We start from the raw sequence: 14,661 nt of genomic DNA, 5'->3' as shown, positions 1-14,661 counted from the left end.
CCATTTATGCTGAGTTCGAGCAGACGCACTTCTACATATTTAATTCGCATATGTTTGGGCTTTGGTGTTGTTTATTGCTTTGAAAGCTTGTTAGATTTTTAGACAGGAACTTCAACTCCCAAAAGAAGAATACAAGGCACAATTCCCAAGAGAAGCTTGTTAGATTTTCATACAGGAACTTCAACTCCCAAGGTTGGAGACAAGGCACAACTCCCAATAGAGAGAAAATTTTGAAACTTTTGCGTGGGAGAGAAACTCCCAAAAGAAGGAGACAAGGCACAATTCCCAAAAGAGAGAAAATTTTGAAACTCTCACGCGGGAGAGAACCTGACGAACAATATCATAGACTTTGCCCAGATGACTCGATAAAATCCGACAATTATTATTATCACTGCTTCAAACCCTTTTTTTTTCGGACACGATAATTTTATTCTACACTACTCCTACTCTACACTAAGGGGAATTTTTCAGAAAATCTTGAACAAGAATGCAAGTCAAAGGATTTGATCCTTTGACCTATACCCAAGGAGAGAAATTCTGTACAAGAATGCAAGTCAAGGGATTCGATTTCTTGACCTACATCCAAGGAGAGCTTTAAACCTCTCCCTAGTGGCCAAGTGCTCTAGGAGTAGTTGGTTATCACTGCTCCAATCACACTGCAAAAGAAACAAAAAACTTAAGTGCACCTGGTTGAAAATCTCCTTTTTGATCTGTTTATTCTTACGGCATCCAAAATCATATGAAGTGCCTCTCTATGTCTTTATGATCACCCACTGAAATTCTGTTCCTTGTAATGCAAATTGTCTTAGCAAAACTTTCCACATCATTGAAGAACCTTTTGACTTGCATTTTCGAAGTTCACAAATGTAATTAAGTGGGTCTACTGGCTGTATTATGAACTGGTGTCAGTGGTTTGACTTGATACACAGCAGAGCAAGGTTGAGAGATATCTTGCGTTCCAACATGGAGTGTGTCGCCAAGGATGATGACACTCATCATTGCAGCAAATCAGCAATTGCTATGCCGAGAGGCTTGAACATAGCCACAAATACGGGGCCTTTCCTGTGAATACGCTAAGTTTGTATTCACCGAGTTTGCGCACAAAATGTCATAATGCTTCCGAATACAGCCTGTGAAATATCAGATCACATAAAATACATTCATTTGTCACAACAAAAATTGATTTGTCCTTTATTTATTTCATTTTAAGGGGAGAGCGAAAGGCAAACTTAGAGAATCAAATTCCCATTATAAAAGGAGAAGGAAGAAATATGATCCTATCATCGAGCTTTATTTGATTTTCTAGCCAAAAGTTAAATTGAATCAGAATCGAATCCTTGTTTGCAGTACTAACCGAGTAGACAATTGTAATGACTTCAATATCTGGCCTTGGTTTCCAAGGATTTGGGGTTGTTTCTCTCTGCAATTAAAGAAACTCCAGCGCCTTGAATGGAGGCAAATAAGCAATAGACTGCTGCTGTAGTTAACTGAGAGGGGTACCCTTTAAGCAGTGCTGCCTTCACAAGAGTGCAGAGTAACATATTAGTCCATCTGAATTTCTGAAAAACGAATCTGTGACTGGTATTCTTGATAGCACTTACCTGAGAAATGTTCCAAAATGAGACGGATAAACAAGCAGTTGCAAAGAAGAAGCCTCCAATAACCCAATTATTTCTCACTTCCAATAGATAGGAGGAAGAGTTTAAAGGCCGATGAGAGCTTTCAGATGGAGGTGAAAGGGAATTCGTTGCAAAAGAGCCAATTGAAGGACCCTTGTAAAGGGTTAAAACCAGTGCTCCTGCAATAGACACCAGAGTTCCAATCATTTTGATCTGACTTCTTGAGCTTCTCAAGTTCAATTTCTCCATCCTATAAAAGAAAACGGACATGCATCTAGTAACTGTAGTGTCTAGATTTAATCTTCTCAAATAAATTTTTTTTCATGATTGATTTTCAAATAGTCCTAACTCTAGCATGCGTTAGCAAAATTTTCTATCATACCCCAAATTAGGCGATTATGAGCAAATATTATGTATTTAAAGCTTATTTGTTTTCCCTTTATCTTCGTCTGTTTAAAAGTTTTATATATAAATACCTAACGAGATTCAAAACTAAGAATCCCAATAAAGAATTGACTCATACCAGTTACAAAAAAAAAAAAAAAAGGTATCTTCCCAACAAAAATTTACAGCCGTAAGGCTTTGGGATTAAAGGGGGAAATTTACAAAAAAAAAAAAAAAAAAGGGTCGAGGAGATACCTGAAGATAACAGCAAGCAAAAATGTAAAAGCTGGGATTAAGTTGGTCGTTGCAGATCCAAGTGTGGGAGAGCTGTAACTTATATCAGTAAACACACAATTCTGCATAATAGTAATCCCGCAAAAGCGTAATTTATTTCAGAAATTCAGCAACAAAGAAAAAAGAGTGCAGCCCATTTCAATAACAAGACAGAAAATTAAAATGTAGCAGTTGGATTCAAAAATACATACCCAAGGAGGCTGAGGAGGAAAAATTTACACAGGAGAGACAAATTGAGATGTGGCCTATTTTTTCTGAAAATGGAATCTTGAAAATCAGCTCAAATTGTTTGAATGGGAAGAGAAAATTAAAGAGGTCAAATACACCTTTCAAAGATGAAGGAAAAAGGGGAGAGAATAAAGTGGCAATAGCATTTGAGTAGACAACAAAGACAAAGTGACTCATTCCTTCGGACATGGCTACTTTGCTCGGTGTGGATAAGCCAGCGTCTATAACATTCCACTATCGCCATGGCTGTAAGTGGCACCATTTGTACCACATAGGACTTCACACCCATCTCCCTGTTTGTTCTGATTCTGAATCTTCTGACTGTCAAATGGTGAGAGAGTGTCTGTTTCTGTGCGCTTCTTGTACTGTTATCTTTATTTTTTCAGTGGTTGCTTTTGCTCTTTGGTCATTTTGATCAACTTTCTCCACATGCACAATCATTGCAGAGCTGTTGATTCTATTAATTACTAATCAACGTTTTCGATGTGATTCACGTTGAATTAATGGTGAGCAATGATTTTAATCTAGTAATATGTTATATCCAATTTTATCGGTCTTGTTTGCATTGTGGTTTTTCGCAAAAAATTGTTTTAAGTTTTTCATGAACACATTTTCCAATCATCTTTTTATTCCACATGCATCAAATTGTCACAGTACAATTTTATTCAAAAACTCCTAAAAAAAGCAATTTAAACATGAAAATTGACTAGATCCATCTGGTCATGTTATGTCTAAAATTAAAGATACACATGTTATATCCATTTGGTCTGAAAAAAGGTCAAGTATCTAATCAACAACACTGGTTAAGGCTTATGTTGTCTCATGCTCCACCCAAAAAAAAAGAAAAAAAAGACATATATTACCTGTATAAAATTAGCTATTACACACGATTAGATAGTATGATGTCACTAAAAATAGGTAGTATAATATGGACTAAGGGCACAAACAGCTGTCAGTAGCAATCGTTCTGATCGATGTAATACTTTTTGAACAAGACGTAACTCTACATGAATTACTTATAAAACTTAACAACAGAAATACAATTATTACATATGGAACTCATATGAGCAGTAACAAAATATCACACTTCTGTTGTAAAGATGTATAAGAAGTTTACATAGAATTATAAAATATTCAAAAAAGTTACATTATTCTGCTCCGTATAATATGGACCTTTATGTTGAATAAAGCAATAATTTTAATCTAGTTTACATATGTTATATCCAATTTTTATCCGCCTTGTTTGGATTGTGATTTTTTGTCAAAATTTTTTTACGTTTTTCGTGAATACATTATCCAATCACCTTTTTATATCACATGCATCAAATTATCACACTACAATTTTATTCAAAAACTCCTAAAAAAAAGCAATTCAAACGGACCCGATAAAAATTGGCTGGATCCATCTGGTCATGTTATGTCTAAAATTAAAGATACATATGTTACATCCATTTGGTTTGAAAAAGGTCAAGTATCTAATCAACAACACTGGTTAAGGCTTATGTTGCCTCATGCTCCACCCAAAAAAAAAAAGAAAAAAAAGACATATATTACCTATATAAACTTAGCTATTACACACGATTAGATAGTATGATGTCACTAAAAAAAGGTAGTATAATATGGACTAAGGGCACAAACAGTTGTCAGTAGCAATCGTTCTGATCGATGTAATACTTTTTGAACAAGACGTAACTCTACATGAATTACTTATAAAACTTAACAACAGAAATACAATTATTACATATGGAACTCATATGAGCAGTAACAAAATATCACACTTTTGTTGTAAAGATGTATAAGAAGTTTACATAGAATTATGAAATGTTCAAAAAAGTTACATTATTCTGCTCCGTATAATATGGACCTTTATGTTGAATAAAGCAATAATTTTATGTAGTTTACATATGTTATATCCAATTTTTATCCGCCTTGTTTGGATTGTGATTTTTTGTAAAATTTTTTTTTTACGTTTTCCGTAAATACATTATCCAATCACCTTTTTATATCACATGCATCAAATTATCATAATACAATTTTATTCAAAAACTCCTAAAAAAAGCAATTCAAACGGACCCGATGAAAATTGGCTGGATCCATCTGGTCATGTTATGTCTAAAATTAAAGATACATACGTTACATCCATTTGGTTTGAAAAAGGTCAAGTATCTAATCAACAACACTGGTTAAGGCTTATGTTGCCTCATGCTCCACCCAAAAAAAGAAAAGGAAAAAAAGACTTATATTACCTGTATAAAATTAGCTATTACACACGATTACGTAGTATGATGTCACTTAAAAAAGGTAGTATAATATGGATCAAGGGCACAAATAGTTGTCATTAGCAACTCTACATGAATAAGGTGCAACTTTACATGAATTACTTATAAACTTAACAACAGAGATACAATTATTACATATGGGACTCATATGAGCAATAACAAAATATCATACCTTTGTTATAAAGATGTACAAGAAGTTTACATAGAGTTATAAAATATTTAAAAATATTACATTGTTCTGCTTCGTATAATATGGACCTTTCTGTGGAATAAAGCTTTCACAATATTCATTTCTTACTAATAAATTTTGGTAGGGTTAATTCTATTTTGCCCCCTTGACTATTGGCAATTAGCACTTCCTCCCCAATATTTGGAACAAATTATCCAAATAACCACTAAATTTTTAACTTTGTATACTTTTGGTCTTCCAACTATTGAAAATTTAAACTTACCCACTGAACTCAACAAAAAGCATATATTTCTTGCCATTACATCTGGCTTCTACTGTAAAAACTTGACGGAAACGAGAAGGGGAGTGAGGCATGAGCAAAACCAAGGATAAATTTGTCAGCACAACTCTATTGCAAGTCAAATACCAAGTTTGTAAAAATTTAATTGGCTTTTAAAAATTTTCTTCTTCTTCATAGACGCTACCACTAACCCAACATGCCCAACACTTGCCCCACAATCACCAGCTCCAGCCATCATATCCACCGCAATTGGGTAACTCTCAAAGAGATTTACTTCAACAATTGTTTAATTATTATTTTTTAGTTCTTTTCAAATGACATTATTCTTTTTTGAACGAGATCTTTGAGAAAAACCCACATGAATTTTTCCTATTAAGCTTTGCAAGAAAGAAAGTACCACATAATTTTTCCTATTAAGCTTTGCAGTTCTTTTACGTTCAATGCCTACTCTTAGCTCAAGACCACATAATTCAACGATTTCGGGTGGCAACAATTTTAACTTCGAGAATGCCTCTCAGGCTTCCAAACAATTTTGCTGTGGAGTTTTCTTTCCATCTCTCATTTCTTCCAATTATCCAAACATCCCTCCTCTCCCTTCGACCAAGATAGATTTAATTGAGCTGTAAACAATGAGAGAAAAAAAAGGAATTTAACAGAGCTAGATTTAAATTTGACAGTTCATGTTTTTTTTTTCTTGGTGCAAATCTAGGGTTTTCGAGAGGAAATGGTTAAGAAGAACAAGGAAAACTAATGAAAAAAAGGGAACAAAAAAATAATTTGCTAGGTTGACAAAAATGACCCTAGAATTTTGCTCGTGCATGTTTTGTGTTCTATCAATTTTAACTAAAAAAAAAATAAACAGAATGGTTAGAAATGTAGACTTTATTGAGTTTAATTTTTTAATGGTAAGATACCGAAAGTACTCCAAGCTAAAAGTTTAGTGGCTATTTGGACAATTTGCTCAAATATTTATTACAACTTTACCGTACTTTGCTATACTGCTCATAACTTAGTCAAACTGGCGGTAGCTCAATTTTGTCCCATTTTGCTAGCCTATTACTCTTTAATGCAGAAGGTCTTTATCTAATTAATGATAGACCAAATTAACCCAAATTCCAAAGAATTTATGATGACTGGAGCAAATTGAGAAATTTCGAAGTATGAGAAACTATATTGCTTGATGAGAGGAATAAGAAAAAATTCTTGTACTTAGCACTATGACAGCGTAAAGAGCTAAATTGCTCTTACGCCTCGTGACCTTCTAGCCTCGTTATTTTGTTGGCTCAAGTGTCATTCATCTTTTCACCAAAAGGAATAAGTCAGTCAAGTTTCATTAGGTAATTAGGGTTTTCCATTGGCCAGTTATCTCTGTTATGTATATATTTAATTATTGTCGAAAAAAATCCAACATAAAACCATATATTATTTCAATTTGTTACATTACAGAGTATTTGGGGTTCCCTTAAATGTTGAGAGTGCCAAGCAAAGTGATGATGAAGAACAACTACCAGCGTCCCAAGATCATAACACCCAAAAGAGAGAGAGAGAGAGTCTACAAGATCCTAGGTAAAATGCAACTTGAGCAAGGAATGAGAATATCTAAAAGAGATAGTAGTGAAAATTTAATCTTTAGTTTGATGATAAAGAACAATTGTTGGGGAAGAAAGAATGAATCCTATTACCTAAGGCTGGACTCCCAATTCATAGACCCTTGCCCCTAAAGGCAACTTCAATACCATTTAGAAAATCTCCCAAACATTGACAAGGAAACTTTTCCTTCCTTTCTTACCTTGATATTTTTTATGGCAATTGTTAGTCAGACCTAGAGTAGGACGCCACAGAAAAGAATGATCCTCTCAATCTAAAAATCTCGTCTTTCTCAGAGGCGTATGGTCTTTTCATCGCCGATCCACACTAGATAAGAATAAAAATTTAAGGCTACGGTAATCAAGTTGGACCAGAATTCAGCAAGGCGTCAGGCTCTTGAGCTTAAGGAATTGAATAATGGTGAGATTACTGAAAAGGGAAGAAGAGGTTAAGAAGAGAAATGAGAATTCGGAGTAAGAGAGGATTGAGAGAGATCAAAGAGAGAAGGAAAGAGAAATGCTTCATTATTTCCGTTATCCTCCATACATTAGTGGGCCCCAGTTTTATGGTTGACTAGTAACAAATGGTAGTTATCAATAACTAACTCCTTCTAATAGATCAATTAACGTCCTAACTTTCACATAATTCATAACTACTACAATCCAGAATTTATTACAATTTGGCACCTCAATTACAATAATTCTTCTTATCCTGAAAATGCCTTCCCCTTAGAAAAAGACTTGTCCTCAAGTCTTGAACTCAGGAAACTAGTGCTCAATGAAGGACTTGTCTTCCCATGGAATTTCATCGTAGCTCAAGTGATTTAACCATAAATTGGATAATTGGTTTGCCCTCCCCAAGGATGACTCTCCTTTAAGAATAGCTTCAGGTTCCAGCGGACACTGATCTTGTTCATTCAATTCTGGCAACGTAGGAGAGCTATCTTGTAGGGGTCCCAATTTCTTTTTCAACAAGGACACATGAAAAACTGGATGCAATCTTGTTCCTGCTGGTAACCTCAGTTTGTAAGGCACTATGCCAATGTTTTCCTCCACTTGTAAAGGAGTACTGGGCTAATTGCTATAAACATTTCCTAATAGCCACTGTTTGTTGTCTATATGGTTGAAGCTTTAAAAACACCCAATCTCCCACAGAAAAACTCCTCTCAGTTCTATGCTTGTCTGCAAAGTGTTTCATCCTCTGTTGAGCTCTATTCAAATGCTTCTTAATGCTATTGGCCTGTTCCTTTCCTGAAGCATGTGTGAAGCTGTTGGTATGACTGAATCCAGATATGGCCCCAAAGATATAGGCACAAGTTTGTATCCATGCAAGGTATGACTCAGATTTGGGTAATTTTTCCATGAAGTTCGTTGAGATATGGGACCATGCTTGTTTTGGCACTGGTATAGGCTGTAATAGCTTAGGATAAGGAATGTTTCTGATTTGTTTCTCTGACAGACATCACAGTATTGCACAAATGCTATCACATCCTGTTTCATTTCTGACCAGTGGAATAAGGTTTTGATCCTTTGCCAGCAATTTCTTTCCCCTGAGTGACCACCTAATGCTAATGCATGTAGGATTTTAATAAGCTGAGTTCTGATACTATTAGCATTTTTTAACATAAAATTTGCCTTGCTACTTCAATAGTCCATCAGCCAGTGAATAAGGTCCTTGAGAATTGGGGTCCAACAGTAACTGGGCCATTAATTCCTGGCAGTAGGTATCTGTTTCATAACTCTTTTGTAATTCTTCAATTGAACTAGGTCTAACAGTTGAAACAGCAAGGCAAGACCCTTCTCCTGTACTTGTTTCAATTTCTCCATGTCTTCTAGATAAAGCATCTGCTACCATGTTTTTTGCCCCCTTTTTGTACTGCATCTCACAATCCAACCCAAGCAATTTTGTCATCCACTTGTGCCGGATTGTAGTGTTCAATTCTTTTATCCAAATGATATTTTAATGATTGATGATCAGTCCTTATGATTAAGTGATAGCCAACCTGATAATGCTTCCATTTAGTAACTGCCATGACAAGAGCAAGCAGTTCCTTCTCATAGACTGATAATCCCAAGTTCTTAATAGACAGGGCCTTGCTTAAAAATGAAATAGGATGACTATCTTGCATTAGTACAACACCAATTCCCCCCTCCACTAGCATCAGTTTCAATGACAAAAGATTTCTGAAAATCTGGTAGTTTCAAAATTGGGGCTGAACACTTGAGTTTTTTAAGATGGTCAAAGAATTTTCTGACCATCTGAGTTCCATTTAAAGCCCTCTTTTTTTTAACAATTCAGTGAGTTGTTTACAAATAAGACCATAATGTTGTACAAACCTCATGTAGTAATTTGTCAGTCCTAAAAATCCCCTCAGTTCCTTAACTGATTTTGGTTCAGGCCACTGCATAATGTTGTTTACTTTTCACTGATCCTTACTGACACCTTCATCAGTGATGGTGTGTCTCAGATAATCTATCCTCTATTGGGCAAAGGCATATTTAGATTTCTTACCATATAACTGGTTTTCTCTCGGGACAGACAACATAGTCCTTATATGTTGTACATGGGACTCCAGTATGGGACTGTATACCAGTATATCATTAAAAAAAACCAAAACAAACCTTCTCAAATAGGGTTAGAATACCTGGTTCATTAATGCTTGAAAAGTAGCTGGGGCACTTGTTATCCCCAATGGCATAACAAGAAACTCATAACGTCCACAATAAATCTGAAAGGCTGTCTTGTAAGTGTCTTGAGATTTTACTCTGATCATGTGATATCCTGCTGTCAAATCCACACTGGCTTTGAACATAGCTCCTACCAACTCATCTAGTAACTCGTCAACATTAGTATGGGATATCTATCCTTGATAGTGATTTCATTTAGCTTTCCGTAATCTACACAAAATCTCCAAGTGCCTTCCTTTTCTTAACCAGTAGCACAGGTGAAGCAAAAGGGCTGTTGCTGTGTTTAATTATCCCACTCTTTAGCATCTCAGTAATCTGTCTTTCAATCTGGAAATAAGGATAACTATAAGGTTTAGACTTGAATGGTCATGCTTCTGGTTTCAGTGGAATACATCATCGAATTCACTTAGAAGTTCTTGTATCTTTTCAGGTACAGGGCATTCAACCTTCTTTTCACTAATTTTGGAATCCATAGTTATGCTTGTCTACCTTTTATACTCAATGAAATGCCTCAAATCCTTTTCCCTGATTAAGTCCATGTCACAATCTTCTGCTTTACCTTGCAAGTGAATCACCTCTCCTTCATGGTACATAGAAATCCTTAATTGATGGAAATCAAATGTAATAGGACTGAAATGCACCATCCAATCTACTCCTAATATGATGTCCCAGCCTCTCAATTCCATGTCCTTGAGATCAAATCTGAATTTGTGTTGATTAATTCCCCAAATTACATTTGGACATATGGCCTTGCTGGTTATGCAGACTCCATTTCCCACAATCTCAGAGAAAGGGCTGACTAATTGGTAATTTATATCCATTCCAATAAATAATTCACCACTGATATAGCTATTAGAACTTCCTGTATCACACCAGTATCAGAACTTCTTCATTATCCAATTTTTCAGTCGGTGTAATTGTCTTCCTTTTAAGTGCTTCAAATAAGGCAAAAAGAGACATGTTCATAGTCTGACCAACATTTCCAATCTGTTCATCCTGTTCCCCTAATGCATTTTCAAATATAGACTCCTCCTCTTCTTCACATATCAGGAAATTTAAGTGTCCCAACTTACATTGATGGCCCAATCCATATTTTTTCCCACATTTGAAACACAGTCCATTATTTTTTCTATATTGAATTTCTTGGGGCCTCGAGAATCATCCTGATGACTCTTGAATTTGGAATCTTGAAAGTGCTAGCAAAAGGCACCTTGTACATATTACGTCCCATTGCAGTTGTTGCTGTGGATCTGATCATTCCAAACTTATGTTCTGCAACCACCTTCTGAGTTTTCCTAGTGCCCTTACTTCGGACTTTGAGTGAGTATTCTTGCCATTGTGATAATTCAAAGGTCTCAGACCAGGTTGTTGGTTTTAGCATTCTCACCATTGGTTTAGTTTCCTCCTTCAAACCGCTTATGAAACTGGAAATGAAATAATTCTCAACAAGATTTTTATTCCTAATCATCATCAATGGTTTTAATTCCTCAAATCTTTCCTGATATTTTTCAACATTGCCTTCCTGTTGCAGTTTATTAAACCCCTAAACAAATCCATACAATTTCTATCATTGAATCTGCTGCACAATAATTCTCGGAACTGTTCCCAACTCAAAATTTTCAATTTTGACCCCTTGAAACCACCTATTAGCCTTTCCATCCAGGTGCATCTCAATTACTTCTAATTTTTGTTCATCAGGAATTTGATAATTCAAAAAGTACTTATTACATTTACGCAACCAATCTCTTTCTCCCCAGAAAAAATTTGTAAATCAATCTTAGGAGGGTTTGGAACTTGGAACTTACTCATCTCCTTCTTGAAGGTTCTTTGAAGTTCAGATTCTGGTTGCAGTCTTAAGTGGCTTGGTGGGGTTGGCAACGATGAAATTTGATCCAATCTTCTTTTTTCTCATCATCTTCCCCCATTTTCTCTTTTCTTGACATCATCTTCATCACGAGGGAGTTGAATTTCTGTTCCATAAAGGAACTGAAGTTCTATTCCATTCCAACCACCAGATGCTCCATTCTCTTATTATTTTCCTCCAATTCTTGTTTTATCTCATTTCTGATCTGTTGCTATGCAGATTGTGAAGAATGCACAGATTCCATTATTTCTGGAAGCCTGATTTCCTGCCTTTTAACTTGTTCTTCTAGTGTCTCGAATCTTATGCTCTCTGCCATTTAGAATAGCAGAATTTGCTCCAAGGATCAATAGCTCTGGATACCAATTTGTCAAGCTCTTGAGCTTAAGGAATTGAATAATGGTGAGATTATTGAAAAAGGGAAGAAGAGATTAAGAAGAGAAATGAGAATTCAGAGTAAGAGAGGATTGAGTGAGATCAGAGAGAGAAGGAAACAGAAATGCTTCATAATTTTCGTTATCCTCCATATATCAGTGGGCTCCAGTTTTATAGTTGACTAGTAACAGCTGGTAGTCATCAATAACTAACTCCTTCTAATACTCAAGATTGGTAACTAACAAATGCCGAATTACCTATACAATACTCAAGATTGGGTCAAAATGGTTGGATGATTAATGAATTAACCAAAAACTGATAATCAAGCAGTTACAGTAACAGTTAATGAAAAAGTGGCATCGAGAATCCCGTGTGAGCAGTAACATTTTGGTCGGTTCCTTAGTTTAACAAATCCATGGATTCTCTAGTTTTATATGCTTCTTTCGAATAAAAAAAAAAATTGGAATACTTTAAGGGGTACCAACTGGCAAAGTGTTGCATTAAACCTAAATATTAATGTGATGGTGCCAATTAATAAAAATTGAATATGCTACATTTACACTAGACAATAATATCCCACTATGAGTAATTTGAAATGGTTTCAAGGCCTCTATAATTGTCAATTTCAATTACAAACATATATAGGATGAGCAAATATTAAGACAGCAATATGGCAAAATACAACAAATTTTTTTTTTTATTTATTAAAGGCAAAGAACAAAAAAAATTAGTTTGTTCATTCTGAATAAGACTAGATTTGTAAAGGCGAAGGGGAGAAGGAAGTTCTTCTAATTATAAGATATGGACTGGTGGAGAGGTGGTTGTGGTAACAGTGCTAGGAAATCTGTTTGCCCAAGAAAACAAGTAGGTGGCCAAGCCATTGATGCCAAAAACCAAAGGATGGTAATACTAGCAAGATGGGCATGACGCCTTAAAGGGTGTCTGATGAGAAAGGACAGTTGACCATGGGAGGAAGGTTAGATATGGTAAGAGGAGCCATAGCAATAGGAAACGTCATGATGTGGATTGTTGATTGAGTAAGATGAACGGTTAGCGAGCTGGTAAAAGCAAAAGCAAAGATGGAAGAGAGAACTTGGATAAGAATAGAGAGTGAGCTCAGTGGTAGAGGAGACGAAATGAAAGTAGAAGTAGAGAGGAGGACAGTACTGGTACCCTAACGTTGGTCGTGATAGCATTGGTCGATGGAATCTGAAATAAAGAAACAAAGTAAGATGGAGATAATGGAAAAGATCGGGACAATAGCAAGACGGATGGCGAGTAATAACAAACCTAAGGAGGCCTAAATGAGGCAAGTGCATCATGAGATTTGGCTATGGCCAAAATTGTTGCATCCTCAACGTTATTCCCAGCAATGTCTCCCACCACTAGCACTTGAGGGCGCTAGAAGAATTAACGATGACAGAGTCTTGTCCTTTGGGGTCAGCTGCCTTGAAGTCCTCTCCACCGGAACCTAAGGAATCACTGGCTTCAATATTTGTAGTAAATGTCCTCTTGGAATCAGTGGAAGATGTTTCCTAAGAAACGGTAACAAGCTCAGTGGCTGCCATTGAGACAGCAAGTTGGAGTTTTACGAGTTCTTCTATCATCTGGCAAGTCAAAGAGGTAGTTGATTGAGTGATGACGGTCAAGTAAAAGAAGGGAGCAATAAAGTCAAGAATAAGAGTGTAAAACCAAAGAAAAAAAATAAAACTTAGAATGGAGAAGAATCAAAGGCAAAAGAAATACCTGGACATAGGAGTATCCATGGACCAGGTAACCAGTTCATTTGCAATTTTACTGATCCTAATTGCATGTACTAGCTCAACAAAATTACATTCCATAATCTAATTCAATTCACCTGGGTTAACCTATGATATACGACCGGATAGGTAGAGTGACTTAATCTTCTTCTAATTGTAGGAGAAAAAATCGGAATCAGATTGAAAAGAAAGTAAACAATACAATGTTTATTTAAATTAAGGATTAATCTTCTACATATTGTTAGTGTATACACTATTACCGTTAAATATATCACAACTAATTTAAATTTGAATTTAAATTTCAAAATTTGCATATGTGTCATGCATCTAACCGTAATAGTATACACACTAACAGTATATATAAGATTAACTCTTAAATTAATTAAGGTATTTAATCTTACAACTCTAAAAACCTACCAACCAAATAGAAAGTGGAAAAGATAAATGGTAGTTTAGGTTAGGTAAATAAGTTTATAAGTTATGAAAAAGAAGATGTATAATAGACATTCTAACTTAAATTATGGGAAATGTTATTTGCATTCTATTTTTTAAATTTACAGTTCCACCATTTATTTTATCGTGTAGTCTAATAAATGAAAATTATATGATTAGAGTGATATTGTGAGTGTGATTAATAAAAATAGGAGTGCAAATAAACTTTTCCTAAATTATTAGTAAATGACTAGATAAATTCTAGTTCAGATTTGTACATTGGTAACCCTAACCAGACTTACACATGTGTGGGTAGGATTAGGCAGTTGGGATCCTCTGTGCCACTATTCGGTACCAAATCCAGTGACAATCTCACTTATCACGTGATGGTAGAAGAAATTTAAATAAACAGCACATGACAAATTAAATAAACAGGACACTTGGCATAAATATAGAAGTGGCACTGAATTGCCACTGAAAAAGTGGCACTGAGGATCCTGTGTGAGGATTAGGTAGCCACAATTTTTGAAAATTGAAAACTATATCCTGATCTATTTTTTCAAATAGGGTTGGATAACCTACCCATTTAAAAATTTTTGAGTTAATTACCCTATATTTCTCGATTTGAACAAGTTTGATTTTCTCGATTGCTTGCTTATTTTGGTTCTTTTTATCATTTCTATTT

At 35.3% G+C, this 14,661-nt stretch overlaps 1 protein-coding gene across 1 annotated transcript; it reads right to left on the bottom strand.

Annotated features, from left to right (window-relative positions):
- Positions 1-690: 690 nt before the first annotated feature.
- LOC113768573 (WAT1-related protein At5g40230-like) lies at positions 691-2,838 on the bottom strand. The gene is made up of 6 exons (XM_027312989.1): positions 2,624-2,838; positions 2,489-2,551; positions 2,259-2,330; positions 1,602-1,869; positions 1,355-1,517; positions 691-1,130 (listed from the first exon to the last, which is right to left on the bottom strand). The coding sequence occupies exons 1-5, from the start codon at positions 2,812-2,814 to the stop codon at positions 1,377-1,379; spliced, it is 735 nt and encodes a 244-aa protein (XP_027168790.1). The 5' UTR covers positions 2,815-2,838; the 3' UTR covers positions 691-1,130; positions 1,355-1,376.
- Between the last annotated feature and the right edge of the window lie 11,823 nt (positions 2,839-14,661).

This window comes from Coffea eugenioides, chromosome 4 (genome assembly GCF_003713205.1).
Source record: "Coffea eugenioides isolate CCC68of chromosome 4, Ceug_1.0, whole genome shotgun sequence".
Classification (NCBI taxonomy): domain Eukaryota; kingdom Viridiplantae; phylum Streptophyta; class Magnoliopsida; order Gentianales; family Rubiaceae; genus Coffea; species Coffea eugenioides.
Note: the sequence above shows the minus strand (reverse complement) of the source record. Positions and strands in the feature narration are given on the sequence as shown.

Bases quoted from the DNA above. Each gene is read 5' to 3' on its own strand.
- LOC113768573 (XM_027312989.1), bottom strand. From the start codon at position 2,814: ATGGGTGTGAAGTCCTATGTGGTACAAATGGTGCCACTTACAGCCATG. The intron at 1,870-2,258 runs GTATCTCCTCGA...TTTCTTTTATAG, and splicing joins TTGCTTGCTGTTATCTTCAG to GATGGAGAAATTGAACTTGA. The intron at 1,518-1,601 runs GTAAGTGCTATC...ACTCTTGTGAAG, and splicing joins CATTTTGGAACATTTCTCAG to GCAGCACTGCTTAAAGGGTA.